The 27,625-nt window shown below is 35.2% G+C and overlaps 1 protein-coding gene and 1 non-coding gene across 3 annotated transcripts; one reads left to right on the top strand and one right to left on the bottom strand.

The window, feature by feature from the left end:
* Nucleotides 1-16,447: 16,447 nt before the first annotated feature.
* On the top strand, nt 16,448-18,365 carry LOC140179797 (membrin-11-like). Of its 2 annotated transcripts, none has more exons than XR_011873619.1 (3): nt 16,448-16,735; nt 17,712-17,792; nt 18,136-18,365. XR_011873619.1 is itself a non-coding variant. In XM_072219566.1 (3 exons), exons 1-3 carry the CDS (start codon nt 17,263-17,265, stop codon nt 18,283-18,285), a joined length of 264 nt encoding a protein of 87 aa, XP_072075667.1. In that variant the 5' UTR covers nt 17,076-17,262; the 3' UTR covers nt 18,286-18,365. The 2 variants fall into 2 exon arrangements, 1 of the variants encoding a protein (XP_072075667.1); XM_072219566.1 differs by lacking the exon at nt 16,448-16,735 and adding an exon at nt 17,076-17,295.
* Nucleotides 18,366-26,469: 8,104 nt separating this feature from the next.
* On the bottom strand, nt 26,470-26,577 carry LOC112761706 (small nucleolar RNA R71). The gene has a single exon (XR_003182088.1). It is a non-coding gene; the product is annotated as a small nucleolar RNA R71 (small nucleolar RNA).
* Nucleotides 26,578-27,625: the final 1,048 nt, after the last annotated feature.

The raw sequence follows: 27,625 nt of genomic DNA, 5'->3' as shown, positions 1-27,625 counted from the left end.
TGGTTACCTTTTCTGTTTGTGCTTGATTTTGCTTTGCATTCCTTAAAATTTTTCTGCGGTCTGAGGATTTGCAATTCTAACCGGAGGCACTTTGCAGTAACATAAATGATAAATCCATCTGGATTACTAGTAATTTTGATTTAAATTACCTGACTCTTTGTAAAGACTGCCTTTTTTAGTTAATATATATTAATGGTAATTTAAATTTTGCAGGTAATTTACATTACTTAACATTGAGGTGGTAATCTTATAAGTTTTTATATTCCAGAAATACCCTTTCAAACAAAGTTCACTTCCCCCGATCTGTCCTCAGTGTCTTCTCTCCACTCTGCCCATTGCCCTACGCAAACGGTTCAACAACCTTTAGGATAAAATATATTTTTTGTCTTTGAAGTTTGTTATAAGTTTTAAAAATATTTTTAAGTTTTATTTTCTTTTAATTTGATTCCAAAAATTTTTAATTTGTATCAAATATGTTCATGATGGTTAATTTTTCAAAAACTTAGAACAAATTTAGCAACAATATTACAAGAACAACCTTGAATACAAATAAGCAAAATGTAGTTGTTATGCATTATTGTTGGATTGTATATTTATGTAAATCGAAAATTTTTAAAATAAAATTGAAACAAAGTAAAATTTAGAGGTATTTTTAAAAATTTTTAACAAATTTTAATAATAAAAAATATACTTTTTCTTTTATTTTATTTTAGTTTTTAAGAAAAAGGGACATGATGATGAGAGCCTAACTTTGTCCGCACCATGTTGATTTCTTTTTAAAATGAGATATTGAGATTAAATTTTAAAAGTGGTCCTTTAAATTCATAATTTTTATCATTTTAGTTTTTCAAATTTAAAATTCACTATATTGATCATTGAGATCCAGCTGTGTGTATCATATTAGTTTTTGGATCCTTTTTCGCAATGAGTCGGCGAACAAAGTGCTAAGCTGGCTTTAACTTACCAGAGCTAAAAAGTATCGTTTTATTTTGGCGTTTAAACAAGACAAAAACCAAAAGACGAATAATAGTATATATGTTATGCTAATCATTTATCTTTTTTCATTCTCCAAAAAGATTTTGATTTTGCTTTGTTTAAGCACCAACACAAAATAATGTCACTTAATTCTGTTTTTAATATGACAAATCAGAATTAACTTAGTATTTTATGTGTTGATTCAATATCCAAAAAAGTCCAAAGACAAATATAATAGTTGAAACTAAATTTTGAAGATTAGTATAATAAATTTTAAATTTAAAGAGTTAAAATAGAAAAAATAATGAATCTCACGACATTATAAAAATTTAATCGGTTAAAAATCCTTCACTCTTTGATGCCGTTGCGAATGGGATGGGAATTGAGGACTCACGAGTATGATTATTTTTTTAATAGCAGATTGACTTTGATTATGATGAAAATTATTTTTAGTCGCCACACCTTTTTCCTTTCCATTCTTCCACAAATACGCTATATTATTAATACGGTAATTGCTATGGGGCGGATCTTTTGAGGGGCTCCCCCCCCCTCTCCCTCTACCAGATATTTTATAAAATTATTTGTAGTATATCTTTATAAATGACAAGTAGCTCATTTGATGAAACTTTCTTATTTCAAATTCGATACCATGAGTTTAATATTCTCCTTTTTCATTTATTTTTATTTTTTTTTAAATTCAGCCTATTGATTATTTTGTTGCAAGTTTCAAGCTCTAGTTATATTTTATTAATTTTATAAATTAAAATATAGGATAAAATATCTAAACAAACTAAAAAAAGCCACTAATATTACCCAATAGTCCTAAAATAAAAAACATTACGTAGATGTTCCCATGTATATATCTATGTAAATCGAATTGATTTAATTCGAATTATACATTATGGTACTAAATGGAATCAGTTTCAGTTGAATTAGCAAGGTTATTAGTAAATCGAAGTTATTTGATTTGAATTACCAATGATTGATATTCGAAATATAGCTCATTAGTAGTAAAACATCAAAGTAAATAGCGGTGGTTATAGAATCATCGGTGAATATGCTGAAAATTGTGTCACTTGCGTTTGGCGGCGGTTTTCTAAACGATTGTCGCAAAATATTGATGTAGCGGTGGTTATACCAGCGGTTGCTGGAAACCGCCACCAAATCTAATGCCGGCGTCCATAACCATGGCGGTCCACAGAGCCGCCAGCGTTTGATTTTGCGGCGGTTCTAAACCGCCGCTAATCATAAAAAAACCATATATATATATATATATATATTCAGCCTAATAAAACTGTAGATGTTAAATATTTTTGGTCTTATCTTTTAATTCCTTTTAATTGTACTTCTATTATACTCAATTAAAATTAGGGTTTTTGCAAGCCAAAAATTTGTGAAAACTTGTAAACCCTAATAAGTTTAATTGTTTAAACATTTAAACTTTTTAAAATATTTATTGTTTAATTAATTAAAAAATTTAAAATTTTCTAACAAAATTAATCTGAATAAATGTTTTGAGTATTCGTTTGTTAAACCTTTAAAATTATTGGATAACTTTTTGAGTTATAGAAATAGGTCTTGTTAATAAGTGTAAGAATGCTAATTAAAATGTTTAATGAAAAAATTATTAGAAACTTAAATAGTTGTAATTTTCAATGTGTTTATAGTAGTTTATAAGAGAAAAAATAGTTTACTCAAGATCCTTAATATACGGGTAAGGAGGCATTTGAGATCGATCACCGATGTTAATACAAGTTAATAATTTTGTGGTTATTATGCTTTGTGCCAAAAAAAAAAATTCTTTCAATTTTATTAGTACAAAAAAAAAAAAAAAGAAAGAAAAAGAATTTTGCTAATCAATAACCTAATACTCTTTTGATTGCATTTGGAAGAAAGACAATTTGAGAGACATAGACTAAAAGAAGAGACTGAGAGATAGAAACTAAAAGTCAGAGACTAAATTAACTCTCTATATTATATTTTAGTGTAAATTGTATATAACTGATTTATGTTTCTGTATCTTGTTTGATTTAATATAAACATAGAGAGTGAAACAAATAACGTTACTTAAATACCCCTTTTTTTTCTTCTACCTCCTTATTACTCTCCCCTTCCCTTCTCTAAACTCTGTACTCTCACTCACTCATTAATTCTCTCCCATCCTCTCTCTCCTCTCACCAGATCCCTATCCATCCATCCCCTTTCATTTTCGACTCTCATAATCTCTCTCACACACAGAGTACATTTTTTTAGTCTAATAACTTTGATATAACTTCAAACTCGTAGCAAACTCTGACTACTACTTATAAAGACGAGGTTGGGCAGGAGAAGGATACGGTCGGAGGAGGCAAGGTCGTCCTCGGCGAGATCGTGGAGCTCGATATTTTAGAGACCCTCACGGAGCACTTCCACCTCCGTATGCATATGCGCATTCACGGAAACCAATTCAAAACACCGGATTCACTCGCATAGTCAGAGAATTCGTCCTCTGCCATTGTGCGCAGCCAGTTTCATGCCTGTTCGAGGAATGCAACACGAACAAGAACCACCAGCAATTGTGGCCACTGAAATCGATGGTGTGTGTGAAGATTCACTTAGTTCAAGCGGTTCAAGCCACTTAAATCATTGAATGTGGAGGTTATCGCTGAGCGAGAGATGCGGGCGGAGGTGGAGGCCAAGCTGGTGGTGGAAGTGGAGATGGAGATAAAGTTGGAGGAGAAGGAGTCAAGGTGTGGGAGGAAGAGGGAATGTGGGATTAGATTTGGAATTTGAAAAATTAAATCAAGGTAATTTTGGAAATAAATGATATTAATGTTTTAGTCCCTATGTCTGTACTTTTTGGAGGTACTGAAGGGACTGAAATTTTATGTTCCGAAATTAAAATTTTAGTTTTAATCTCTGACCACCATACACAATAATGAATCTCAGTCTTAGTATCTCATACCAAACACATCCTTCAAGACCAAAAAGCAAAGGCTCAAGACTCACTACTAGACTTCAACAAAAATGACCGAATCCGAAATGTGGTTTTCGACATATCCCACTCAACAATATGAAAATCAAACATACCAACATTATTATGATAGAGATTCATTGAACAACAAAAAGCCCAGACAAACTAAAATGGCCAGAAAAAAAGAATAGAGAGAACATTAACAAATTTCACCCACTACATGCAAATGACTTGGAGAGTATTGGTGTGCAATAATGTATTTTTTCTTTTCTTATTCAATAAATAGGGGAGAAAACAAAAAACAAAAAGGGAAGGGGACTCTAGTGGGAGTAGACATCTGAAAAAAAAAGAGGGAATAAGAGCATAATTTAGTCTTTCTTTCATATTATAACATTTCATTTAAAATTTTTCATCAGAGGTTACCGATGCGTGACCATCTTTTCTATCTTTTCCTAGTAAATTTGTATTTGAATTTTTAAGTTTAGTCAAGATTTAAGTACCTTTGAGCCACTATGAATGCTATGTTGAGTCATGTACAATTTGGTTTATTTCAGGTAGCATTCGGATGGATTTGACAAGGTTTGTGTAAAAGAAAAGGAAGAAAGTGAATGATGCTGTCAACCCTGACCTCCTTGCACTGCCACAAGAATAACTTGAGCTATAGAGGTTCAATTGACGCAGTTTCAGTTGCATTGAAAAGCCAATTTTCAGAGCTTTTTAACGATATATAATAGTATACACTTATTTCCCTGGAAGTATGGCCAAGGTGGCGCCTAACTTGGAATTTCCCATGTTAGGCGCCATGATCACAAAATCCTTCATATTCGTGCAGCCAAGGTGACACCTAACTTGGAATTTCCCAAGTTAGGAAACCATATGAAAGAAAAAGCCACAAGTCCACTTGGCCATAGTGGCACCTAACTTGGCTCAGCCCAAGTTAGGCACCAATCCTCAAAATTTCAATGGTCCCCACGCCTGATAGGAGGATTTGAAGATTGTATTTTTATTTTGATTAAAATTTTATTTTAATTACGAATAAGAAAAGATATTATTTAGTTTTAGAAAATATATTTTACATTTATTAGTATTAGATATAAAAGGAAAAAGATTAAGCTCTTTGGGCTCTCTTCTCTTTTACGCACCTCATTCCGCTCTTTACAATTTTTCTGAATCTTAGTTTTCTCTCTGAGCCATGAGCAACTAAACCCCCACTACTGTTAAGGTTAGGAGTTATGTTTATTCTGTGGATTAATACTATTACTCGTCTATTTTAATTAATGTTTTGATTTCAAATTCAAGAATTTGTTTTCGTTCTTCATCTTAAGGATTTGGGTAGATCGGAAGAATAACCCTTATTCTAATTGAGTTGTTGTAAACCTTGGAAAAGCAATTTACTTGAACAGCAGCTTGAAAATAATTTCTCCTAAATAACTAATTATCTGGACTTAACGGGATACGTGACATATAATCCTCTTATATTTGGATAATTAAGGTTTCTGTGGCATATAAACTAGAATTGAACTTAACCCTCTAATTGAAATTAAGTGACCAAGGAATTGGCGGTTAACTAGGTTAGAGGAAGCTAAATTACAAAGGAATTAGGGTTTGGTCATATATAGTTTGCCATGAATTGAATCTTACATGATTAAAATAGTTGATAAGAAAAGTTAATTCGGAAGATAAACATCTCTGAAACCTTAACTGTTTTCTCCCATATTCTTCACACCAATTTACTGTTTGCTATCTAATTTTCTGAATTTACTGTTTAATGCAATTGATTCTCAAAACACCATTTTCTACTTGTCTGACTAAGCCAATCACTCAATCATTGTTGCTTAATCCATCAATCCTCATGGGATTGACCCTCACTCACCTGAATATTACTTGGTACGACCCAGTGCACTTGCCGGTTAGTTTGTGGACTTTAAATTCCGCACCAGTTACACACAACATTCTATAACATGTCCACCACAAACTTTCAATTCAAAATGACGTATACGTATATGTTAACATATTTTTTTATTTGATTAATGTTACAATAAAAAAGAACCAAAGGAGAAGGAGTTGGAGGAGGAACACAAAAAAAGGAGAGTTATTAGAGAGAAAAATCTAGATGCAAGTGGCTAAAAGAAAGAGATCGCAATACTAAGTTCTTTTATCAGAGGTTTCATTCTAGGAACCAGAAAAACAAAATCTAGGGTCTAATTGGGACCAATGGGGAAAGACCTTCAAACCCAGAGAGCATTGCTAAGGTGGCGAGTTCCTACTTTAAGGAGATTTTTACAGTCACTAATCAAGGTGACTTGACTATGACCTTTCATGATTTTGTTTCTACGGTTACAACTAGCATGAATCGTAGTTTATTAAGAGTCGTGACATTGGAGGAAACAAAAAGAGCCACCTTTGTAACATTCCGCATTTTTGAAAACCTACATATGAATAAATTGTAATATTATTTTATTAAGTTTAAACTTTATAATTTTAGAAATTACTCTATTAGAAATAATTAAATAGATTCAGAGATAATTTCATTTTAAATCAATTAAGATTCTTAAGTAATTTTATTATGATTAAAATCACTTTTAATTATGGCCATACCATTATATCTACCATTGTAAACGACTTTTAAGCTTTTTAATTTCCTTTTGTTCTAATTATTACCACATCAAACCCCTAAGCGTAAAAACATGGAATTCTTTGAATTGCATCTTTGATTAGTTGAGGTTGAAGTGTGTGTGTCATTTAAGTGTGGGAGAATTAATGAATCCATATTTGATGGTAAATTTTGGGCTTGAATTGAGCGAATTTTATCACATAAACCCGCATTTCACTTAAATAGCATACTTTTGTGATTTCTCTCTAAATTGTGCCTAAATATGAAAACATACTTTTTATACTTAAATTAATAAATTTTATTCCATCTTTATTCCATTCAATGCCATGATATATTTTGCTGAGTGATTTCAGGTCCAATAGACAAGAATGGCTAGGTAGAAGTGGAAGGAAGCATGCAAAATGAGAGATTTCATGAAGAAAACAAAGGAGAAGCACACTCTCCAGTATGCGTATGCACACCTTCTTGTGCGTTCGCACAAGATGGATTTCAACTAGTGTGCATACACACACAACCTTGTGCGTACGCACAAGTCATGACACGTGACTTCATTAAAAAGCCACGTGGCTCGCAATTTTGGGGGCCTTTTGGCCCAATTTTGGAGTTCCTGAAGCTGATTTAGAGGCTATATCAAAGGGGTAACATTCCATATTAAAAGGAGGGGGGGGGGAGGGGGCTTTCATTACATTATTACACACCACATTAGTTAGTTTTAGTTAGGTTTAGGTTATTTTTAGGAAATTCTCTCTTAGGGTTGTATTAGGTTTATAGTAGAACTTTATATTCTCAATTTTGATCTTGGATATTTGCTTGCCTTTATTGTAAGTAATCTTTATTCTTCTATCCTTAATTACACTAATCTTGTTACTTTTTCTCATAGTTGAAGTTACCTTGTTAATATATCTAATTTTGATTTCTTGAATCCTTGTTAATAAATTTGATATTTTATGATTTATATATGCCTGATTAAGTTTCTATTATTGATTTTGTGCATAGATTGGGTATAGTTTTCATTATCTTTTACAATTTGCTATGTTTTGCTTTTATGCCCACCAAGTGTTTGTGAAAATACCAATTATGAATTTTGAGTATATTTTTACTCATTGGCTTGGGAAATGAGTCCCTAGAATACTAGAGTCATAATGTTCGATATTTAGTGGTATTTTTGGTTTGTTAGTTGCTCTTGTTTCCATTAACGCTAACTTTTTACTAAGTCAATTAGTAAGTTAGCTAGGATTTGTGGATTAAGGTCAATTATGCTTTCTTGACTTACTCCTCGATGTTAGGGGTTAATGAAGTGAGATTAACTCATTGTAATTGTCATAGTTATGGTTATGACAAGGATAGGATTCATTAACTCTCATTCCCAAGTCAAAGCTCTTTTACACATTTTACTCCATTTTCACTAGTTTTGATCTTATTTTATTCTAATAAGCATTAATTGTATTTTGATCCATTGTTAGTTTATTTATTCTTTAGTTCTTTTAAATTCCCATTCCATGCTTCAAAACACCCCTTATTTCACAACCAAAAGTGGCCACACTTAATTGCTAGTCTGAGGGAAGTCAATTCGGGATTTAAAACTCCCGGTTATTTTATTTTGGATTGTGACAATCTTTATCTAAACTTTGATGTGAGGATTTATTGCCGGTTTGGACTATACTTACAATGAAGAAGTTCTTTTCCATCGAGAAATTCTAAGCCGGCATAAATCTTTCTTTCATCAATGTTGCATCGTTTGCATGACCCCCCCTTTCCGAGCACAATGCTACTTGTGTGTGGCTTGTGCGAAAGGGGTGCCCACGCACAATTCTTGTTTGTCTTCTCCGTCATGCGTATGCATGCCTCAAGCGTACGCATGATCCCCCGATTTGAATTTAGAAGAACGTTTCCCTATTTTCACTCTCTCTTGTCTTCTCTTCTTTTCCCGTACCTCCATCTTTCCCCAAATCATCCCGTTCCTTCCTCCTCCATCTCCGACGGACCATAGCCGCCAGCATCTGATGCCTAGGCATCTTTGGCTAGATTCAAAAGCCATTTTCTATAGTTTTTACTTGGTTTCATGCATTTTCTTAGTCAATAAGCAAGCATTTAGATGAGTAATGTATGCATGTCTTGATTCAATCAAACATTGTGAATTATAAACATTTTCATGAGATTGATGCAAGAATTACTTGATGCAGTGAATGATGCATTATCTTGTGATTTTGGCAAAGATTTGATGTAGTTGTTGTGTTGATGATAGGCAAAAAGAAGCAAAAGAGAAGCAAAGGAGAAGCAGAGGCTATGGCGTTAGTGGGCAAGTTAGCCCACTAATTCCAGTGCTAACATTGCCAAGGAGAAGAAGCTGGTGTTAGTGGCCAAGTTAGCCCACTACGCCAGCACCAACGTGAATCCAGGAAGAAGGGCAACGTTAGTTGCCCAAGTTAGCTCATCAACGCCACAACACAAGAAGAGGTGCCAACGTTACCCAAGTTAGCACACTAACATCTTCGACCATTTCACGAGTTGGGACTGGAAAATTTGGCTAGGGTGCGTACGCATAGGGCAGTGTGCGTACGCACAACAAGAACGTTGATGGCCCTGATACAAGAAATATCGTTGGTAAAGAATTTCTCAATAAAATCCCGTTGTAAGTATAGTCCTAACCAACAATGGATCCTCGAATCAAATTTTAAAAGATTGGTTGTCACAAAGTTCAACCCCAATAAAAGTAAACCGAAGTATTCAAACCTCGGGTCGTCTCATAAGGAATGGGCAAACATGTGCATCAATATTGGTTAGAATTCCGGGGTTGAGAGTCATAAGCAAGAATTTAATCTACTAAACTTAATATGAAAGGAATCTTAAAGTGCAAGAAACTAAATCAAGTAACTAAAACTAAGTATGAGCAATTTCAATCTACCAAGAGAACATGTAATCTATTTCTACTCTAGGACTTAAGAAAATAACTAAACTAACTATAACAATAATCAAGCAATTGGTATTTTTGGGTTTTGAGTATGAATAATAAAAGGCACTCTTGGCTAGGCGTGGGAATTGGACTCACTATCCTTGTCTAATAACCATATCTTGACAATTATGAGGAACCAAGCTCATTAAATCTACCTCTATGCTTGAAGTATGTACAATGTCTACTTCTAAGCTTGAAGTACGTTAAATGGCTTGGTCAATCTAAACTCATAAGCCCCAATCCAACTATTAATTGACTTAGTAGTGGATTTGTGTCAATGGGTATCAATTTTACCACTAGGGTTCTCAAATCACCAACTCAATTAGACTCAATGACTCAAGCTTACTCAATTCCCTTAGCCTAGGCCAAGAGTAAAGAAAACTACTCCATAATCAAATAAAATATTTCATCAAACACATGGGATGCATTACTAAAAGACATATTCAAATTGCAAATTAATTAAAAACTACAAGTACCCACTAACAATTATCAATGGAAAACAACTCAAACAACACTATTAATCTTAGAAATCATCAATGCACTAATAGGAATTCAAGATCTACAAGAGTCATAAAATGAGAAGAAGATGGGAAAATAACAAGAACATCTAAATCCAAACACAAGATCTAAACAAAATTATACTAGAGAATTCAAATTGAACAATTAAAAACTAGAATTAACAAAACCAATTCAAAATTTAACAAGGGAAGATCAAATCAAACTAGATCTAGAGAAGAGTAAGTATTTCTCTCTCTAGAACATGAGAAACAAAAGCTACCCAAAATTTGTGTAAAGTTTACAATGAATGATCCCCCCTCTCCCCCTAGAGTTCCTATGTCTTTTCCATGTAGAATCCAGCTGAATTTGGGCCTGGAGCTCCTTAGAAATCACCAGCCACGATTTCGTTACTGAGGTCACGTGCTGCGCGTCACGCGTACGCGTTACTTGAGTTTCGCGATCCATGCGTACGCATCAGGCATGCATACGCGTCGATGGGAATTTCGCTAATCCACGTGAATGCGTCACTTTCGTGCTTGTCCCTAGCTTCTTGCACCCACGCGTGCGCGTCGCAGCCAATTCTCCAAAGCTCAATTCTTCATGTTCCTTCCACTTGTGCATGCTTTCTTTCTCTCTTCTTGGCCATTATTGCCCTATAACTATGAAACACTCAACTAACATATCACGGTATCTAATGGCAATAGAAGAGGATCAAAATATGGCATTTTTAAGGCAAAAGAAGCCTGTTTTTCATCATGAAGCGAAATTAGGAAGAGAACACAAAACCATGAAATTTCTATGAATAAGTGTGGAAAATATTGACAAAATTCTACACAATATAAACCACAAAATTGGGGTTTATCAGGCCCCATTAGTGTGTTAACGCGAGTAGCAACGCCAGAATGGGTTTATAGGTAACGTTAGTGGCACCGTTAGTGCACTAACAGCATGTTAATGCCACTATGGAAGAAGACTTGTTGCGTTAGCAAGGCTGTTAACGTTAGTACCAATGCCAGTTCCAAGGGCACTCATGCAAGTATGAGAGCGTTAGTGAGTTGACGCCAGCATTAACTTCAGAAATAGCCACTCTTAACTTGCTTCAACTAAGGCCAAAAGCCCACATCCAAGTACTTGAGGACTGAGCTGAAGATTGTATATATAGGAAGAGTTTTGAACTTAGAAAAAAACACTGGGAGAAAGGGACCCTAATTGGGAAACTCTGAATCATTTTCTTTATGTACTTAGTTTTACTTTCATGTACTTTTCTTTTCTCTTTAAGTTTTCCAGAGCTATGACGAACTAAGCCCCACATCATTAGGTGGAGGAGCTCTATTGTAATCCAAATGAATGAATGAAATTCTTCTTCTTCTCAATCCGCTTATTGTGGCTAAGAGATAACTTCCGTGCTTAATAGATCTAATCACTACCAGAAGGGGGTTTAGATCATTTGAATTTCTATGTGAGCCTCGGAAGGGGAATCATAGAAATTAGTTTTAAGCTCTTTCTCTCACAACTCTCTTGATTAACAAACTCCTGGTTTGAGTTAAGATCTTGAGAACTTGTGTGGATTATAGATAAGAGAATTGAACTTAACCTCTTCTCATGAACAATTAGATCAAGAAATTGACAAATTGATTATATTTAGAGAAATTGGGTTGCCAAGGAATTAGGACTCAATTAATTACAATCTGCCATAGATTTACTTCATATGATTGAGAATGAAGTTGAGATCCGTTGATTCATGACGGATTATGATATCTCTAATCCCTAATGAATCTCACCATTGTTATTTTTCATTTTAATTGCTTTGAGTTTCTTGTTATCTTTGATTCCGAGCTCCCAAAACCCATTTACATTTCATGCAATTTACCTTTCATTGTCATTTACATTCTTGCTTTTACTTTCTTATCATTTAAGTTTTAGCTCTTTTAATTTCTTGCCAGTTAAGTTTCAGTTCTTTACTTTCTTGCCATTTAAGTTTCTGCCATTTACAATTCACAATTTACTTTCAGCACTTTAATTTCCAGCAATTTACATTCTGTTAATTCAATTTCACCAAAATAATCAACTATTTACTTGACTAGATAAATCACCTAACTAAAGTTGCTTAATCCATCAATCCATGTAGGATCGACCTCACTCAACAGTGAGTTATTTCTTGACGAATCGGTACACTTGTCGAAGGAATTTGTGTAGTGCAAATTTTTCCTCATCAAGTTTTTTGCGCTGTTGCTGGGGATTGATTTAGATTAACAATGATTAAGTGGGTGATATTCTAGATTAAACATTTTTCTTTGTTTTCTTTAAAGCACACTAACCATTTGACACTTTGTGTCAGCTAACTTTAACATCACTCTAGCAATAGAGTGATCATTTTGCTTTTGGTCTGTCTTTGTGTTGTGTATGCTAGGAGGGAGAATGGCAATATCAACCTCCTTTGATTCTGAGTCAGAGAGAACTTTTCTAAGATTGAGAAGAGAAGCTAGAGGGAAGAGAGTTGTTAGTGAAAGAAGACTCAGAAGAGGACTTGGATCAAGTCATGGAGGATGAGATGCATGAGGAAGGAGTGGCTAACAACAATACCCGACCTGCCAGGAAGGTGATGGCCTCCTATACCATCCCTAATCCTAGGAATTGTGGGAGCAGTATACTCACTACTAATGTACATGCCAACAATTTTGAGCTTAAACCGCAGCTCATCACTCTGGTTTAGAATAACTGTTAATATGGAGGAAGTGCTTCGGAGGACCCAAATCAACACTTACCTGTCTTCCTAAGGATATGTGACACTGTCAAAACTAATGGAGTGCACCCAGACATCTATAAGCTACTGCTATTTCCCTTCTCTTTAAGGGACAAAGTGACTCAATGGTTAGAAACCTTCCCAAAGGAAAGCATCACAAATTGGGATGACTTGGTTAATAAGTTCTTGTCCAAGTTCTACCCCCCTCAGAGAATTATCAGGCTCAAAACTGTGGTACAAACCTTCAAACAATTGGAGGGAGAATCTTTGTATGAGGCTTCGGAGAGGTGATGATGGCCTAAAGTGGGTTAGGAATTTTTTTCTCTCAAAATAGAATTAGCGTTGTAAGTATAGTCCCACCCCGACAATCGACCATCAATCAAAGTTTAGATTTTTCAAATACAAAACATAAACCGAGAGTCTTTCAACCTCAGGTCGTTCTCCCTAGGATACAATTGAAGTGTCACTTCCTCGGTTGTTAGGAGAAGAAAAGGGGTTTTTGAAATCAAAGAACTAAAGATTAAAAGAACTAAGAAATGAAAGAATTAAGGAATGATCAAAATTGCAATCAATGCTATTAACAAGGAAACAAGATCAAAACTAGTGAAAATGCTATAAATGCAAAAGGGCCTTGATTTGGGAATAAGAGAATCCAAGGAATCCTATCATCATCATAACCACAACTATGATAATTATAATGAGTCAATCTCGCCTAGTTAACCCCTAACATCGAGGGGTAAGTCAAGCAAGCATAATTGACCTTAATCCATAAGTCCTAGCTAACTTACCAAACTAGTTGATAAAAAGTTGGCGTCAATGGAAACAAGAGTCAACTAACTACCCAAGAATTACCACTAAATATCGGACATTATGAGTCTAGTATCTTAGGAACTCAAATCCCAAGCCAAGGTGTGAAAATCTACTCAAATTCTAAGATTTGCATTTTCACAAACACCTTGTATGCATAAAAGTAAAAACATGGAATATTACAAAGGAAAATGGAAAACTATAACCAACTATCATAATAGCAACCAGAAACAAGAAATCAAACATGAAGGAAACATCAAGCAGTAAATTCATTGATCAAAACTTCAAGAAACACAAAATTGGAATTATGAACAAAATAACTTGAATCAAAGGAAATGAAAGTAAAAGTGCTATAATTAAAGATGAAATTGAGAGTACTTACATTTAAAGAAGCAAAATCAAAGATCAATGCTTGCTATAAAATGCTACAATGGAAATTGATAAACCCTAAGAGAGCATTCTACTCTACTCCTACTCCTATGGAAGCTTCCTAACTAATACTACCTAATAAAACCTAATCTAAAGTCCTAATAAAATCTCATGTCTTGATATGTGTTGATATCCCCTTCATATAGCACTTCAATTCAGCATTGGAGCTTCCAAAATTGGGCCAAAAGCCCTCAAAAATCGCGCAGCACGTGTTTCATCTTAATGAAACCACGTGCAGGGTCCTGTGCATACAGACAGATGTGTGCGTACACACACTTTGCTGAAAGTCCACCTGTGTATACGCACAGAGGGTTGTGCGCACGCACACATACAAATTCCTTCCTGTGCGTACACACGGGTACTTGTGCGCACGCACACTTGTCAATGTGTGCTTTTCCTTATTTTCTTCATGTGTTCTCCCTTGTACATGCTTTCTTCCACTTTTGCCTAGCCAATCTTGCCAAAATGACCTGAAATCACTCACAAAATATATCACGGCATCGAATGGCATGAAAGTGGAATCAAAATCACTTAATTTAAGCATAAAAATGCATGTTTTCACATTTAAGATCAATTTAGGGACAAAACACAAAAGTATGCTACTTTGGATGATTGGTCACATGATGGACATGGATCATAGGAAGGTACTTGGTAAGGAAAGGCTTGTGAGAATGGTTAAGGTTCATGTTGAGGATAGGATTTATAGGCATATGATACTACAATATTTTGGGTCTATGGCCACGGTTTTTTTGGTCACGGTAAAAAACCGTGTCCATAGACCCTCTATGGTCACGGTTTTTAAGGTGTCAAAAAAAAAAGCTATGGTCACGGTTTTTTTTGGAAAGGGTGACCATAGAGTACCTATGGTCACGGTTTTTTAAAAAATGGTGGCTTAAAAGGGTCTATGGTCACGGTTTTGAGGGGTGACCTAAAGGGGTCTATGGTCACGGTTTTTTACAATGACCAAAAAGGGTCTATGGTCACGGTTTTTCAGAAAAGGGTGACTTAAAAGGGTCTATGGTCACGGTTTTGGGGGGTGGCCTAAAGGGGTCTATGGTCACGGTTTTTGGGGGTGGCCTAAAAGGGTCTATGGTCACGGTTTTGGGGGTGGCCTAAAGAGGTCTATGGTCACGGTTTTTTACAGTGACCAAAAAAGGGCTATGGTCACGGTTTTTCAAAAAAGGGTGACTTAAAAGGGTGTATGGTCACGGTTTTGGGGGTGACCTAAAGGGGTCTATGGTCACGGTTTTGGAGGTGGCCTAAAAGTGTCTATAGTCACGGTTTTGGGGGTGGCCTAAAGTGGTATATGGTCACAGTTTTGGGGGTGGCCTAAAAGGGTCTATGGTCACAGTTTTAAGGGTGACCTAAAGGGGTCTATGGTCACGGTTTTTTACAGTGACCAAAAAGGGGGGCTATGGTCACGGTTTTTCCAAAAAGGGTGACCTAAAAGTGTCTATGATCACGGTTTTGGGGGGTGACCTAAAAGGGTCTATGGTCACAGTTTTGGGGGTGACCTAAAGGTGTCTATGGTCACGGTTTTTTACAGTGACCAGAAAGGAGTTTATGGTCACGGTTTTGAGAAAGGGTGACCTAAAAGGGTCTATGATCACGGTTTTTTACAATAACCAAAAAGTGTCTATGGTCACGATTTTTCAAAAGGGTGACCTAAAAGGGTCTATGGTCACGGTTTTAGGGGTGACCTAAATGGTTTTATGGTAACAGTTTTAATCATTTGAGTTTAAATTAATTAAGATTTTCATGTATTTTTTATAATTTTAAATATTTTATCTTTTAAAAATTTTAATAATTAAAAACTAATAATAATTTTATATGATTTATTTTAAATATAAAAATATTAAATTTAATTTTATAAATAAAAAATTAAACTGAATACTATTAATTTTAAATTTAAAAAAGATTTAAAACTTAATAACATAAAAAATATTTAATAACTTAATAATGGAAGTGTTATATAAATAAATTTAAGAAATTTCTATTATGAATAAATTCTGGTTTATTTATTAAATTGAGTTCTTAAAGTTAGAGATTAATTTATTAGAAATGATTAAATGAATTTTTATAAATACTTTAGATTTAAGTCAATTAATATTTATGTACAACTTTTATTTTAATTAGTTATTTTATATAAATTAAAATTAAAGTTATAATAGAAAAATAATAAAAAATTATATAATTTAATTTAGGTAATTGATATTTTAAATTTAACCGTATTTTATAAAATATAATTAGTATATTTATTTTATAGTTTAAATTAAAAATAATTATTTAAACTTAATAATATTTTGATAAATGAAATTTTATCTATTCTAAAAATAATTCTTACAATATTATATTTAAATTCTAAATTATTATTCTATCACAAATATTTTCTAAAATTATTATATTGCTAGTATATATTTAACTCTAACTCTAAAATTCCTAAATAAAATCCTAATTCCCCAATCCCTAAATCAGAACACAACGCACACACACGTTCAGAAAAGGAAGAAAACGAGAAACAGGGGGAGCTCGAGGGGGAAGAAGAAGGGAAGGAGAGGGAGAAGAGCGTGCCGGCGTCGCGCCCAGCTCGTCGCCGCTCTCATCACGGGCCGTCGCTCGTTGTCGCTGTTGGGTTCTTCGTCAGCGCTTGAGGGTGAAAGACGCGCGTGAGAGAGGGAGGAGCCGCGCTGCTGCCGCTGTCCATCCCGCCTCGCCACCTCTTCTCAACTCTCTTCTCCGGTCATCCTCTTCTTCTCTTCTCAGGTAAATAATTAGTTATTATAATGAATTAATATTCTCATTAGGGAATAGAGATTTTGATAATGAGAACTTCTGATGTTGGGTAAAAGTGTTGATTTTGATTATTAGAACTTTTGATTAAGGATGTTGTTTTTAATTTTCAGAACTTGTGAATATTAGGGTCGTTGATTATTGTTCTGTATAGTATTTTTTCTGAGTTGTTACTTGTTTTTTTTACTTGTTCTGATTAGTAATTTAGGATTATTGAAACTTCAAATTATTACTTGTATTTGTTTTTGATTTGTTCTTAATTTAGTTGATATTTGCCAAAGATATTTGCCTCTTCGTTAAACAACACCATTATACTTTGTCATAAATCATTTTCTTGAACCAGAATTATTATTCTTCACCTTCATACTTGCCATCATTTGCAGGTTCTTTTTTCTTTCTCAATTTATGGATTTATTTCACAAAATTCACTTTACAAATTGCAATATCTCTGCAATTTGATTCCAAGGTTCCAGAAATAAAGAAAAAAATACATCGTTATTATGGCTTCTTACACCAAACCCGAGGATGATCAGGTTCATAATTTCCTCTTAAAAGTTCTTTGTTTTCTTCACTCATTTTCAGCGTTTTTCACTTTACCTACTCCCAATTTTGCTTATCTTCCATGCCTAAACACCGGCCACTTGAAATGTGGGCTTTCAATTAGTTTTATTATTTTTTAATTCACTCACACACCATTTCAAGACAACAGTTACACAATCTGAGGTGTGAAGCTTCACATAGGTTCTAGTGCTAACTTGAATAGGTCATGTTCTGCATAGTTATTAATTGCTTTGTTGTTTCTGTTATTTTGTGTCAAAGTGTGATACTTTACTGATTAATTCTCATTTTTGGGATGTTTCAACTATTGTTCTTAATATTTTCCTTTCATTATTTTCTTTCTTTTTCAAAATGTTAGTTTGTCTCTTGATACTTCATTTTAATTTGACAGGTTTTGGTAGAGCAGAAGTCGTCTACAAGGGTTATCATACTGAACAGGACAAGACAATTGAATGCCCTATCTTTTTATATGGTACAGTAATCCACTATGATGTTGCACAATGCATTATCATCTGAAATTAAACACTTATTTATAGGGCAATAACTTGCTGAAATGCTTTTTCTGAAAAATTGTTTTCACTCGAATGTTACTAGAAACACTTGAACCTTTGAGCTGAGCTTGTTTTTATATGTCAAAACTGTTGTTTACATAGCACTCTTTGAAGAAATAGTTCATTTTCTTGCAGATTTCATTTGTGACTAATAAGTTGGTTTTGAACAAGTGTAACTTCTATCTCTTCTTTGGTGAAAAGCTAAATTTAAAATGTTGCTTTAGATTTCGTTTCTAGTAATGCTAACACTAAATGATTCTGCAGAGTGCTCATAGGAAAGCATTGGATATGCTGAACACATTGGGGATGCCAAATTTTGTTTTGAGGCTAGTTGAGCGATGTGCTAAGCACAGTGGGGATGATATGGGTCTCATATATATATATATTTTGATGTGTTATGTATTTTACATGTAATGAATAAATTACACTGTATTTTTATATGTGTTGTTTGGACTAAAAACATATCCAGTTTATAATATAAATTTTATGCTTTAGATTTTTTGAGTTTTTCATTTTTAGATTTATTTTTTGATTATCATAAATTTGGGATGTGATTATGCTTTTAAAAAATAAATCTTATAAAAGAAAGTAAGCTATGGTCATGGTTTTTTAAATAGGGTGACCATAGATAAGCTATGGTCACGGTGAACCGTGACCATAGATAAGGCTATGGTCACAGTTTAAAGAGGGGTGACCATAGAGTTATGGTCACGGTGAAAACTGTGACCATAGATAAGGCTATGGTCACGGTTTTAAGGAGGGGTGACCATAGAGGCTATGGTCACGATGAAAACTGTGACCATAGATAAACTGTGACCATAGATAAGGCTATGGTCACGGTTTTAAGGAAGGGTGACCATAGAGGCTATGGTCATGGTAAAAACCGTGACCATAGATAAGGCTATGGTCACGGTTTTAAAGGGGCTGACCATAGAGGCTATAGTCACGGTGAAAACCGTGACCATAGATAAGGCTATGGTCATGGTTTTAAGGGGGGGTGACCATAGAGCTATGGTCACGGTAAAAACCGTGACCATAGATAAGGCTATGGTCACGGTTTTAAGGAGGGGTGACCATAGAGTCTATGGTCACAGTTTTAAGGGGGGTGACCATAGAGGCTATGGTCACGGTTTTCACGCGTGACCATAGATTAACCTATGGTCACGGTAAAAAAACGTGGCCTAAAGTGTCAGATTTTAAAAATTGAAACCGTGACCATAGAAACCGTGACCATAGATAAAAAAACTGTGACCATAGACCTATGGCCACGAGAGAATAGGCCACGGTAAATAATCGTGACCATAGGTCCAAAACTGTGACCATAGATCTATGGTTACCCTTTTTACTAGCTATAGTCACGATTTTTTACCGTGACCATAGGCCTTTTTTTTTGTAGTGGATGGTGGCAATTGGATGTCACAAAGAGATTCACCATAGCCATTGACATGCATTAGGATGGAAATTATACCTGTAAGTATCTGGAGGTTGTTGCCAATAGGAGTGATCAATTCCTTGAGGCTCCTCCCATCTTTGTTGGTTCCATCCTTGAGACATGTGGTCATTGAGGTTCACATTTCCTACAACACAATTAGAACCAAACTTATAGCCAAAAGGGTAAGACTTCATAGTGGATACAAAAACAAACTAACTAAGTTCTAAAGCTATTAAAAACTAACAAAGAAGTAAAAAAAAAAACAAAATATTCACAATATCTACATATATACAATAACCAATAATAAGGCACGCAATTGCAAGATCCCCAGCAACGGCGCCATTTTGATGAATGGAATTTTGTGTGTTTAGAATTTTACAAATGAATTCTCGTCGAAGTATAGTCTCTAAACCAACAAGGAATCCTTTCATACAAAAATTTGTTTGTCACAAGTACAAACCCCTAATAATCCTAATAACCGAAGTATTTAAACCTCGAATCGTCTCTCAAAGGAATTGCAGGGTACTATTCTTGTTATTGGCCATGGACATATATATTTTGGGGTTTTGATTAGGAAATAAGAAAAGTAGATGATAAAGGAAATCAAATGACAAAAAGGTCTTGGCAAGGTTTGGTGGTCGAGAATCTCTATCCTTATCACTAACCACAATATGATAATTGTAAGGATCAATCCCATTAAATCATATTCTAACAAGTAGAAGAAAGTCAAGTGAGCTATATCAATCCAAGTCCATAGGTCCTAGCTATTCACTAATTGAATTAATGAGAGCTAGAGTCAATGGTTACCAACTATCAATCACTTGGACATTAGCAACTCAAGAATTCCTAAGTTACCTTCCCAAGTTAAGAACATAAAATTCTACTCTAACATCTTCTGAAGCATTTTGACAAACACTTGGAAGGTATGAAAGAAGAACATAGTAAATTGACAACAAGAATGAAATCTAACAACAATTATTGCAAGGAATTGACAACAACAATAAAAACGAACATTATTGACATGAATTACCTCAAATTGAATAGAAAGAAAATAGAAGAAATAAGAGTAGATCAACAACAAAGTATAGAAACAAAGTAGAAGGAATTACAACAAAAGAGTGGAAGAAGAACATGTAACAACAAAGAATTAAGAGGTAGAAGTAGATGAAAGCATGAATCAAACCTAGATCTAAGATTATTGACCTAAACCTAATCCTAATCCTAGAGAGAAGAGAGGGCTTCTCTCTCTAAAAACTCACTCTAAACTAATCTTTATCCTAATGTGTCTAAAATGGTGCCAAGATGTCAATTCCCTTCAATCCTTGGTCCTTTAAAGCACTTTGGCGCCAAAGTTGGTTGCAAACTAGGCCCCACAGCTTCTCAAAATTTGCTGGGCACATTTTCTATTTAAAAATCACGTGCAGCCACCGACGCGTACACGTACAGCACGCGTGCACGTACAGTGCGCGTGCGCGTGGATGATGCATCTCAAATATTTGGCTTTTTCATGTGTTCTCCACTCTGCATGCTTTCCTCTTCACTCCTTTGATCCATTCCTAGCCTTTTCTACCTGAAATCACTTAACAAGAAAATCAAGGCATCTAGTAGAATCAAAGGTGAATCAAAATAATCAAATTAGAGGTCTAAAAGCATGTTTTCACATTTAAGCACAATTTAAGGGAGAATCACAAAACCATGCTATTTCATTGAATAAATGTGAGAAAAGGTTAATAAAATGCTCTAAATTTAACATAAGATAAACCCTAAAAAGGAGTTTATCAGGAGGCGGTCGGACGGCGACGTGGTGGTCGCCGGCAGAACGGATGGGCTTGGGTGAGGGAACGAGCAGCAGCAGCAAGGAGAAGAGAGAGGAAGACTGCTGGCTGAACAGGGCATCCTTTCTCATTAATGCCCAGAATGCGACCTGTGCATACGCACAGGGAATTGTGCGTACGCACACTAGCAAAAATTTGGGGCCATTCAAATGCACAAGACGTGCGAGCGCTGCTGGCAGAGAGGGTCTCAAGACGTGTGCGTGCGCACAGGGCTGTGCGTACACACATAACTTTTTCTTTTTTTTTTATTTCAAGAAAGCATAATGACCATGTGTGCGCACGCACAGGTGCTTGTGCGAACGCACAGAATGAAAATGTAGTGGGGGTGCGCGTGCATAGAGGGTGCGAGCGCTACAGGCAGAGCGTGTTACAACGGGTGTGCGTACGCACAGGTGGGGAGAAACAGGGGAAGTGTGCATACGCACAACGCTATGCACATGCATAGAACTCTGTTTCTGCATCATTTTTAAAGCCTCTAAGGCACCAACCATGATATCAATTAAGGGATTTCAATCCCAAAACATATCATTCATTAAAAACACATGATCAAACATAAAATATAACTTATTTAAACCTAGAATGCAATCAAACTAAGCTAATTAAAGAGACACAATTTAATAACCAAAAGCTAAAAGAGAGAAGAGATGTAAGGTTGTTACCATGGTGGGGTGTCTCCCACCTAACACTTTGGTTTTAAGTTTTCAAGTTGGACTTTGGTTGGAGCTCACATCAAGAAGGCTTGTGCTTCCATCCATCCTTGAGTTGCCAACCATGCTTGCTCTTCAAAAATCCTCCGGGATCCCAAACAAAGTACATTAAGTTCTCAAGAAACCTCAAGCAAGAAATTGGAATCCAAAATTGTTGGTTGTAGAGTTGTATGCCCGAATCCCACACTATGGTTTCTTATCATCCTCTTGTTGACTTTCACTTGTGTCCTTGGATGAACAACCTCTCCAAGCACCATTGAAGCACCCACTTGAATCTTGTGATCCTCCCAATTGGTCCTTGCACCCTTTATGCATTGAATTCCTTTGACAACCAAAATCCACTCCTTCACCATTTAACACTCCAAGAAGCGCCTTAAGTTGGTGATCCATTTCCAAGAGAGCATATTGGTATGGGCCTATAAAGCTCATGGAAGATATTGTTACCCACTCAAATTGTCCTTGGGTTGGAGTCACTCTTATAAACTCTTGCTTGTATGCCTCTACTTCTTGGTTGATGATGAGCGGATAATTTATACGCTTTTTGGCATTATTTTTAGTATGTTTTTAGTAGAATCTAGTTACTTTTAGGGATGTTTTCATTAGTTTTTATGTTAAATTCACATTTCTGGACTTTACTATGAGTTTGTGTGTTTTTCTGTGATTTCAGGTATTTTCTGGCTGAAATTGAGGGACTTGAGCAAAAATCAGATTCAGAGGTTGAAGAAGGACTGCTGATGCTGTTGGATTCTGACCTCCCTGCACTCAAAGTAGATTTTCTGGCGCTACAAAACTCAAAATGGCGCGCTTCCAATTGCGTTGGAAAGTAGACATCTAGGGCTTTCCAGCAATGTATAATAGTCCATACTTTGAACGAGTTTAGATGACGTAAAAGGGCGTTGAACGCCAGTTCTACGCTGCTGTCTAGAGTTAAACGCCAGAAACAAGTCACAAACCAGAGTTGAACGCCAGAAATATGTTACAACCTGGCGTTCAACTCCAGAAAGAGCCTCTGCACGCGTAACATTCAAGCTCAGCCCAAGCACACACCAAGTGGGCCCCGGAAGTGGATTTATGCATCAACTACTTACTTCTGTAAACCCTAGTAACTAGTTTAGTATAAATAGGACTTTTTACTTTTGTATTTGACATCCTGGATTGTATTTCTGATCCTGTGATCACGTTTTGGGGGCTGGCCTCTCGACCATGCCTGGACCTTTCACTTATGTATTTTTAACGGTAGAGTTTCTACACTCCATAGATTAAGGTGTGGAGCTCTGCTGTTCCTCAAAGATTAATGCAAAGTACTACTGTTTTCTATTCAATTCAACTTATTCCACTTCTAAGATATTCATTCGCACTTCAACCTGAATGTGATGAACGTGACAATTATCATCATTTCCCATGAACACGTGCCTGACAACCACTTCCGTTCTACCTTCGATTGAATGATTATCTCTTAGATCTCTTAATCAGAATCTTCGTGGTGTAAGCTAGATTGATGGCGGCATTCATGAGAATCCAGAGAGTCTAAACCTTGTCTATGGTATTCCGAGTAGGATTCTGAGATTGAATGGCTGTGACGAGCTTCAAACTCGCGAGTGCTGGGCGTTGTGACAGACGCAAAAGGAGGGTGAATCCTATTCCAGCATGATCGAGAACCTCAGATGATTAGCCGTGCTGTGACAGAGCATTTGGACCATTTTCACAAGAGGAGGGGATGTAACCATTGACAACGGTGATGCCCTTGCATAAAGCCAGCCATGGAAAGGAGTAAGACTGATTAGATGAAGACAGCGGGAAAGCAGAGATCCAGAGGAACAAAAGCATCTCTACACGCTTATCTGAAATTCTCACCAATGAATTACATAAGTATTTCTATCCCTATTTTCTGTTTAATTAGTATTATTTTTGAAAACTCCATATTCAATTATTATCCGCCTGACTGAGATTTACAAGGTGACCATAGCTTGCTTCATACCATCAATCGCCGTGGGATCGACCCTTACTCACGTAAGGTTTATTACTTGGACGACCCAGTGCACTTGCTGGTTAGTTGTATCGAAGTTGTGACAAATTATGAATTGAGATTAGAGCACCAAGTTTTTGGAGCCACTACCAGAAATCACAATTTCGTGCACCAAGTTTTTGGCGCCGTTGCAGGGGATTGTTCGAATTTTCGGCAAGCTTTTGGTCCGGTAACATCAGTGCCAAATTTTGATCCGGCAACAACACCAAGTTTTTGGCGCCGTTGCCGGGGATTGTTCGAGTTTGGACAACTGATGGTTCATCCTGTTGCTCAGATTAGGTAATTTTCTTCTTATTTTGTTTTCAAAAAGTTTTCAAAAATCTTTCAAAAATTTTTCTTTTGTTTTCGAAAAAAAATAAAAATATTTTCAAAAATATATTTTTCTTCAGAATTTTTAAGAATGAATTCTAGAGTTTCATGAAGCATGTTGAAGCATGCTGGCTATAAAACCATGTCTAAATTCTTTTGGACAGAAGTTTTGGCTTAAAATTGAATGAATTACACTCATATTTTTACTAAAGCTTGGCTGGCTATTAATCCATGCCTGACCCTTTGATTGGAGCTTTAGACTAAAGAGCATAAGATTCTTGGAATTCATATTAAAAATTTTGGAATCCTTATTTTTCTTTTTTCAAAATGATTGTCGAAAAAATTAAAAGAAAATACAAAAAAATCATAAAATCATAAAAATAAAAAATATTTCATGTTTCTTGTTTGAGTCTTGAGTCAAGTTGAAAGTTTGGTGTCAATTGCATATTCATCTTGCATTTTTCGAAAATTCATGCATTCATAGTGTTCTTCATGATCTTCAAGTTGTTCTTGGTAAGTCTTCTTGTTTGATCTTGATATTGTCTTGTTTTGCATCTTTTCTTGTTTTACATGTGCATTCTTGCATCCATAGAGTCTAAACATGAAAGATTTCTAAGTTTGGTGTCTTGCATATTTTCTTTGCATATAAAAATTTTCAAAAATAAGTCTTGATGGTCATCATGACATTCAAAGTGTTCTTGGTGTTCATCTTGACATTCATAGCATTCTTGCATGCATTCATTGTTTTGATCTAAAATTTCCATGCATTGAGCATTTTTAGTGTTTTTCTCTCTCTTCATTAAAAATTCAAAAATAAAAAAAAATATCTTTCCCTTTTTCTCTCATAAAATTCGAAAATTTGAGTTAACTTTTTCAAAAATTTTTAAAATCTAGTTGTTTTCTATGAGTCAAATCAAATTTTCAAATTTCTTAGTTATTTTCGAAAATTTTAAAAATATTTTTTTAAAAATCTTTTTCTTCATTTTATATCATAATTTTCGAAAATAACATCATCAATTAATGTTTTGATTCAAAAATTTCAAGTTTGTTACTTGCTTGTTAAGAAAGATTCAAACTTTGAGTTCTAGAATCATATCTTGTGATTTCTTGTGAATCAAGTCATTAATTGTGATTTTAAAAATCAAATCTTTCTCAAAACTAATTTCAATCATATCTTTTCAAAAATATCTTCTTATCTTATCTTTTTCAAAATTTGATTTTAAAATATCTTTTCTAACTTCTCATCTTATCTTTTTAAAAATTGATTTTCAAAATTTGTTTCAACCAACTAACTAACTTTTTGTTTGTTTCTTATCTTTTTCAAAACTACCTAACTAACTCTCTCTCTCTCTAATTTTCGAAAATATCTTCCCTCTTTTTCAAAATTTCTTTTTTAATTAACTAATTATTTTAATTTTTTATTTTAATTTTAGAAAATTACTAACCTTTTTCAAAAACTATTTTCGAAAATCACTAACTCTTTTTCAAAAATTATTTTCGAAAATTCTCCTTCTCTCTCATCTCCTTCTATTTATTTATTCATCTACTAACACTTCATCTCACCCAAATTCAAACCCCCTCTTCCATCTGTGTTCGAATTTCTTCTTCTTCCTTTCTTCCACTCACACAGGGACTTCTATACTGTGGTATAAAGGATCCCTATTATTATTATTATTATTATTATTATTATTATTATTATTATTATTATTATTATTATTATTATTATTATTATTTCTGTGCCCTCTTCTTTGTCATATGAGCAGGAGCAAGGACAAGAATATTCTTGTTGAAGCAGATCCAGAACCTGAAACGACTCTGAAGAGGAAACTAAGAGAAGCTAAATTACAACAATCTAGAGAGAACCTTTCAGAAATTTTCGAACAGGAAGAGGAGATGGAAGCCAAAAATAATAATAATGCAAGGAGAATGCTTGGTGACTTTACTGCACCTAATTCCAATTTACATGGAAGAAGCATCTCCATTCCTGCCATTGGAGCAAACAACTTTGAGCTGAAACCTCAGCTAGTTTCTCTGATGCAGCAGAACTGCAAGTTTCATGGACTTCCATCTGAAGATCCTTTTCAGTTTTTAACTGAATTCTTGTAGATATGTGATACTGTTAAGACTAATGGAGTAGATCCTGAAGTCTACAGGCTAATGCTTTTCCCTTTTGCTGTAAGAGACAGAGCTAGAGTGTGGTTGAATTCTCAACCCAGAGATAGCCTGAACTCTTGGGACAAGCTGGTCACGGCTTTCTTAGCCAAGTTCTTTCCTCCTCAAAAGCTGAGCAAGCTTAGAGTGGATGTTCAAACCTTCAGACAGAAAGAAGGTGAATCCCTCTATGAAGCTTGGGAAAGATACAAGCAGCTGACCAAAAAGTGTCCTTCTGACATGCTTTCAGAATGGACCATCCTGGATATATTCTATGATGGTTTATCTGAGCTATCAAAGATGTCATTGGATACTTCTGTAGGTGGATCCATTCACCTAAAGAAAACGCCTGCAGAATCTCAAGAACTCATTGACATGGTTGCTAATAACCAGTTCATGTACACTTCTGAGAGGAATCCTGTGAATAATGGGACGCCTATGAAGAAGGGAGTTCTTGAAATTAATACTCTAAATGCCATATTGGCTCAGAATAAAATATTGACTCAGCAAGTCAATATGATTTCTCAGAGTCTGAATGGAATGCAAGTTGCATCCAACAGTACTCAAGAGGCATCTTCTGAAGAAGAAGCCTATGATCCTGAGAACCCTGCAATAGCAGAGGTAAATTACTTAGGTGAACCTTATGGAAACACCTATAACTCATCATGGAGAAATCATCCAAATTTCTCATGGAAGGATCAACAAAAGCCTTAACAAGGCTTTAATAATGTTGGAAGAAACAGGTTTAGCAATAGCAAGCCTTTTCCATCATCCACTCAGCAACAGACAGAGAACTCTGAACAAAATACCTCTAATTTAGCAAACTTAGTCTCTGATCTATCTAAGGCCACTGTAAGTTTCATGAATGAAACAAGGTCATCCATTAGAAATTTGGAGGCACAAGTGGGCCAGCTGAGTAAAAGGATAACTGAAATCCCTCCTAGTACTCTCCCAAGCAATACAGAAGAGAATCCAAAAGGAGAGTGCAAGGCCATTGAATTAATTACCATGGCCGAACCTGTGAAGGAAGGAGAGGACATGAATCCCAAGGAGGAAGACCTCCTGGGATGTCCAGTGATCAATAAGGAGCTTCCCTTTGAGGAACCAAAGGAATCTGAGACTCATCTAGAGACCATAGAGATTCCATTAAACCTCCTTATGCCATTCATGAGCTCTGATGAGTATTCCTCTTCTGAAGAGAATGAGGATGTTACTGAAGAGCAAACTGCCAAGTTCCTTGGTGCAATCATGAAGCTGAATGCCAAATTATTTGGTATTGAAACCTGGGAAGATG

Source organism: Arachis hypogaea, chromosome 16 (genome assembly GCF_003086295.3).
Source record: "Arachis hypogaea cultivar Tifrunner chromosome 16, arahy.Tifrunner.gnm2.J5K5, whole genome shotgun sequence".
Lineage (NCBI taxonomy): Eukaryota > Viridiplantae > Streptophyta > Magnoliopsida > Fabales > Fabaceae > Arachis > Arachis hypogaea.
The sequence above is the reverse complement of the archived record's forward strand: the minus strand, read 5'-3'. Positions and strand labels throughout refer to the sequence as shown.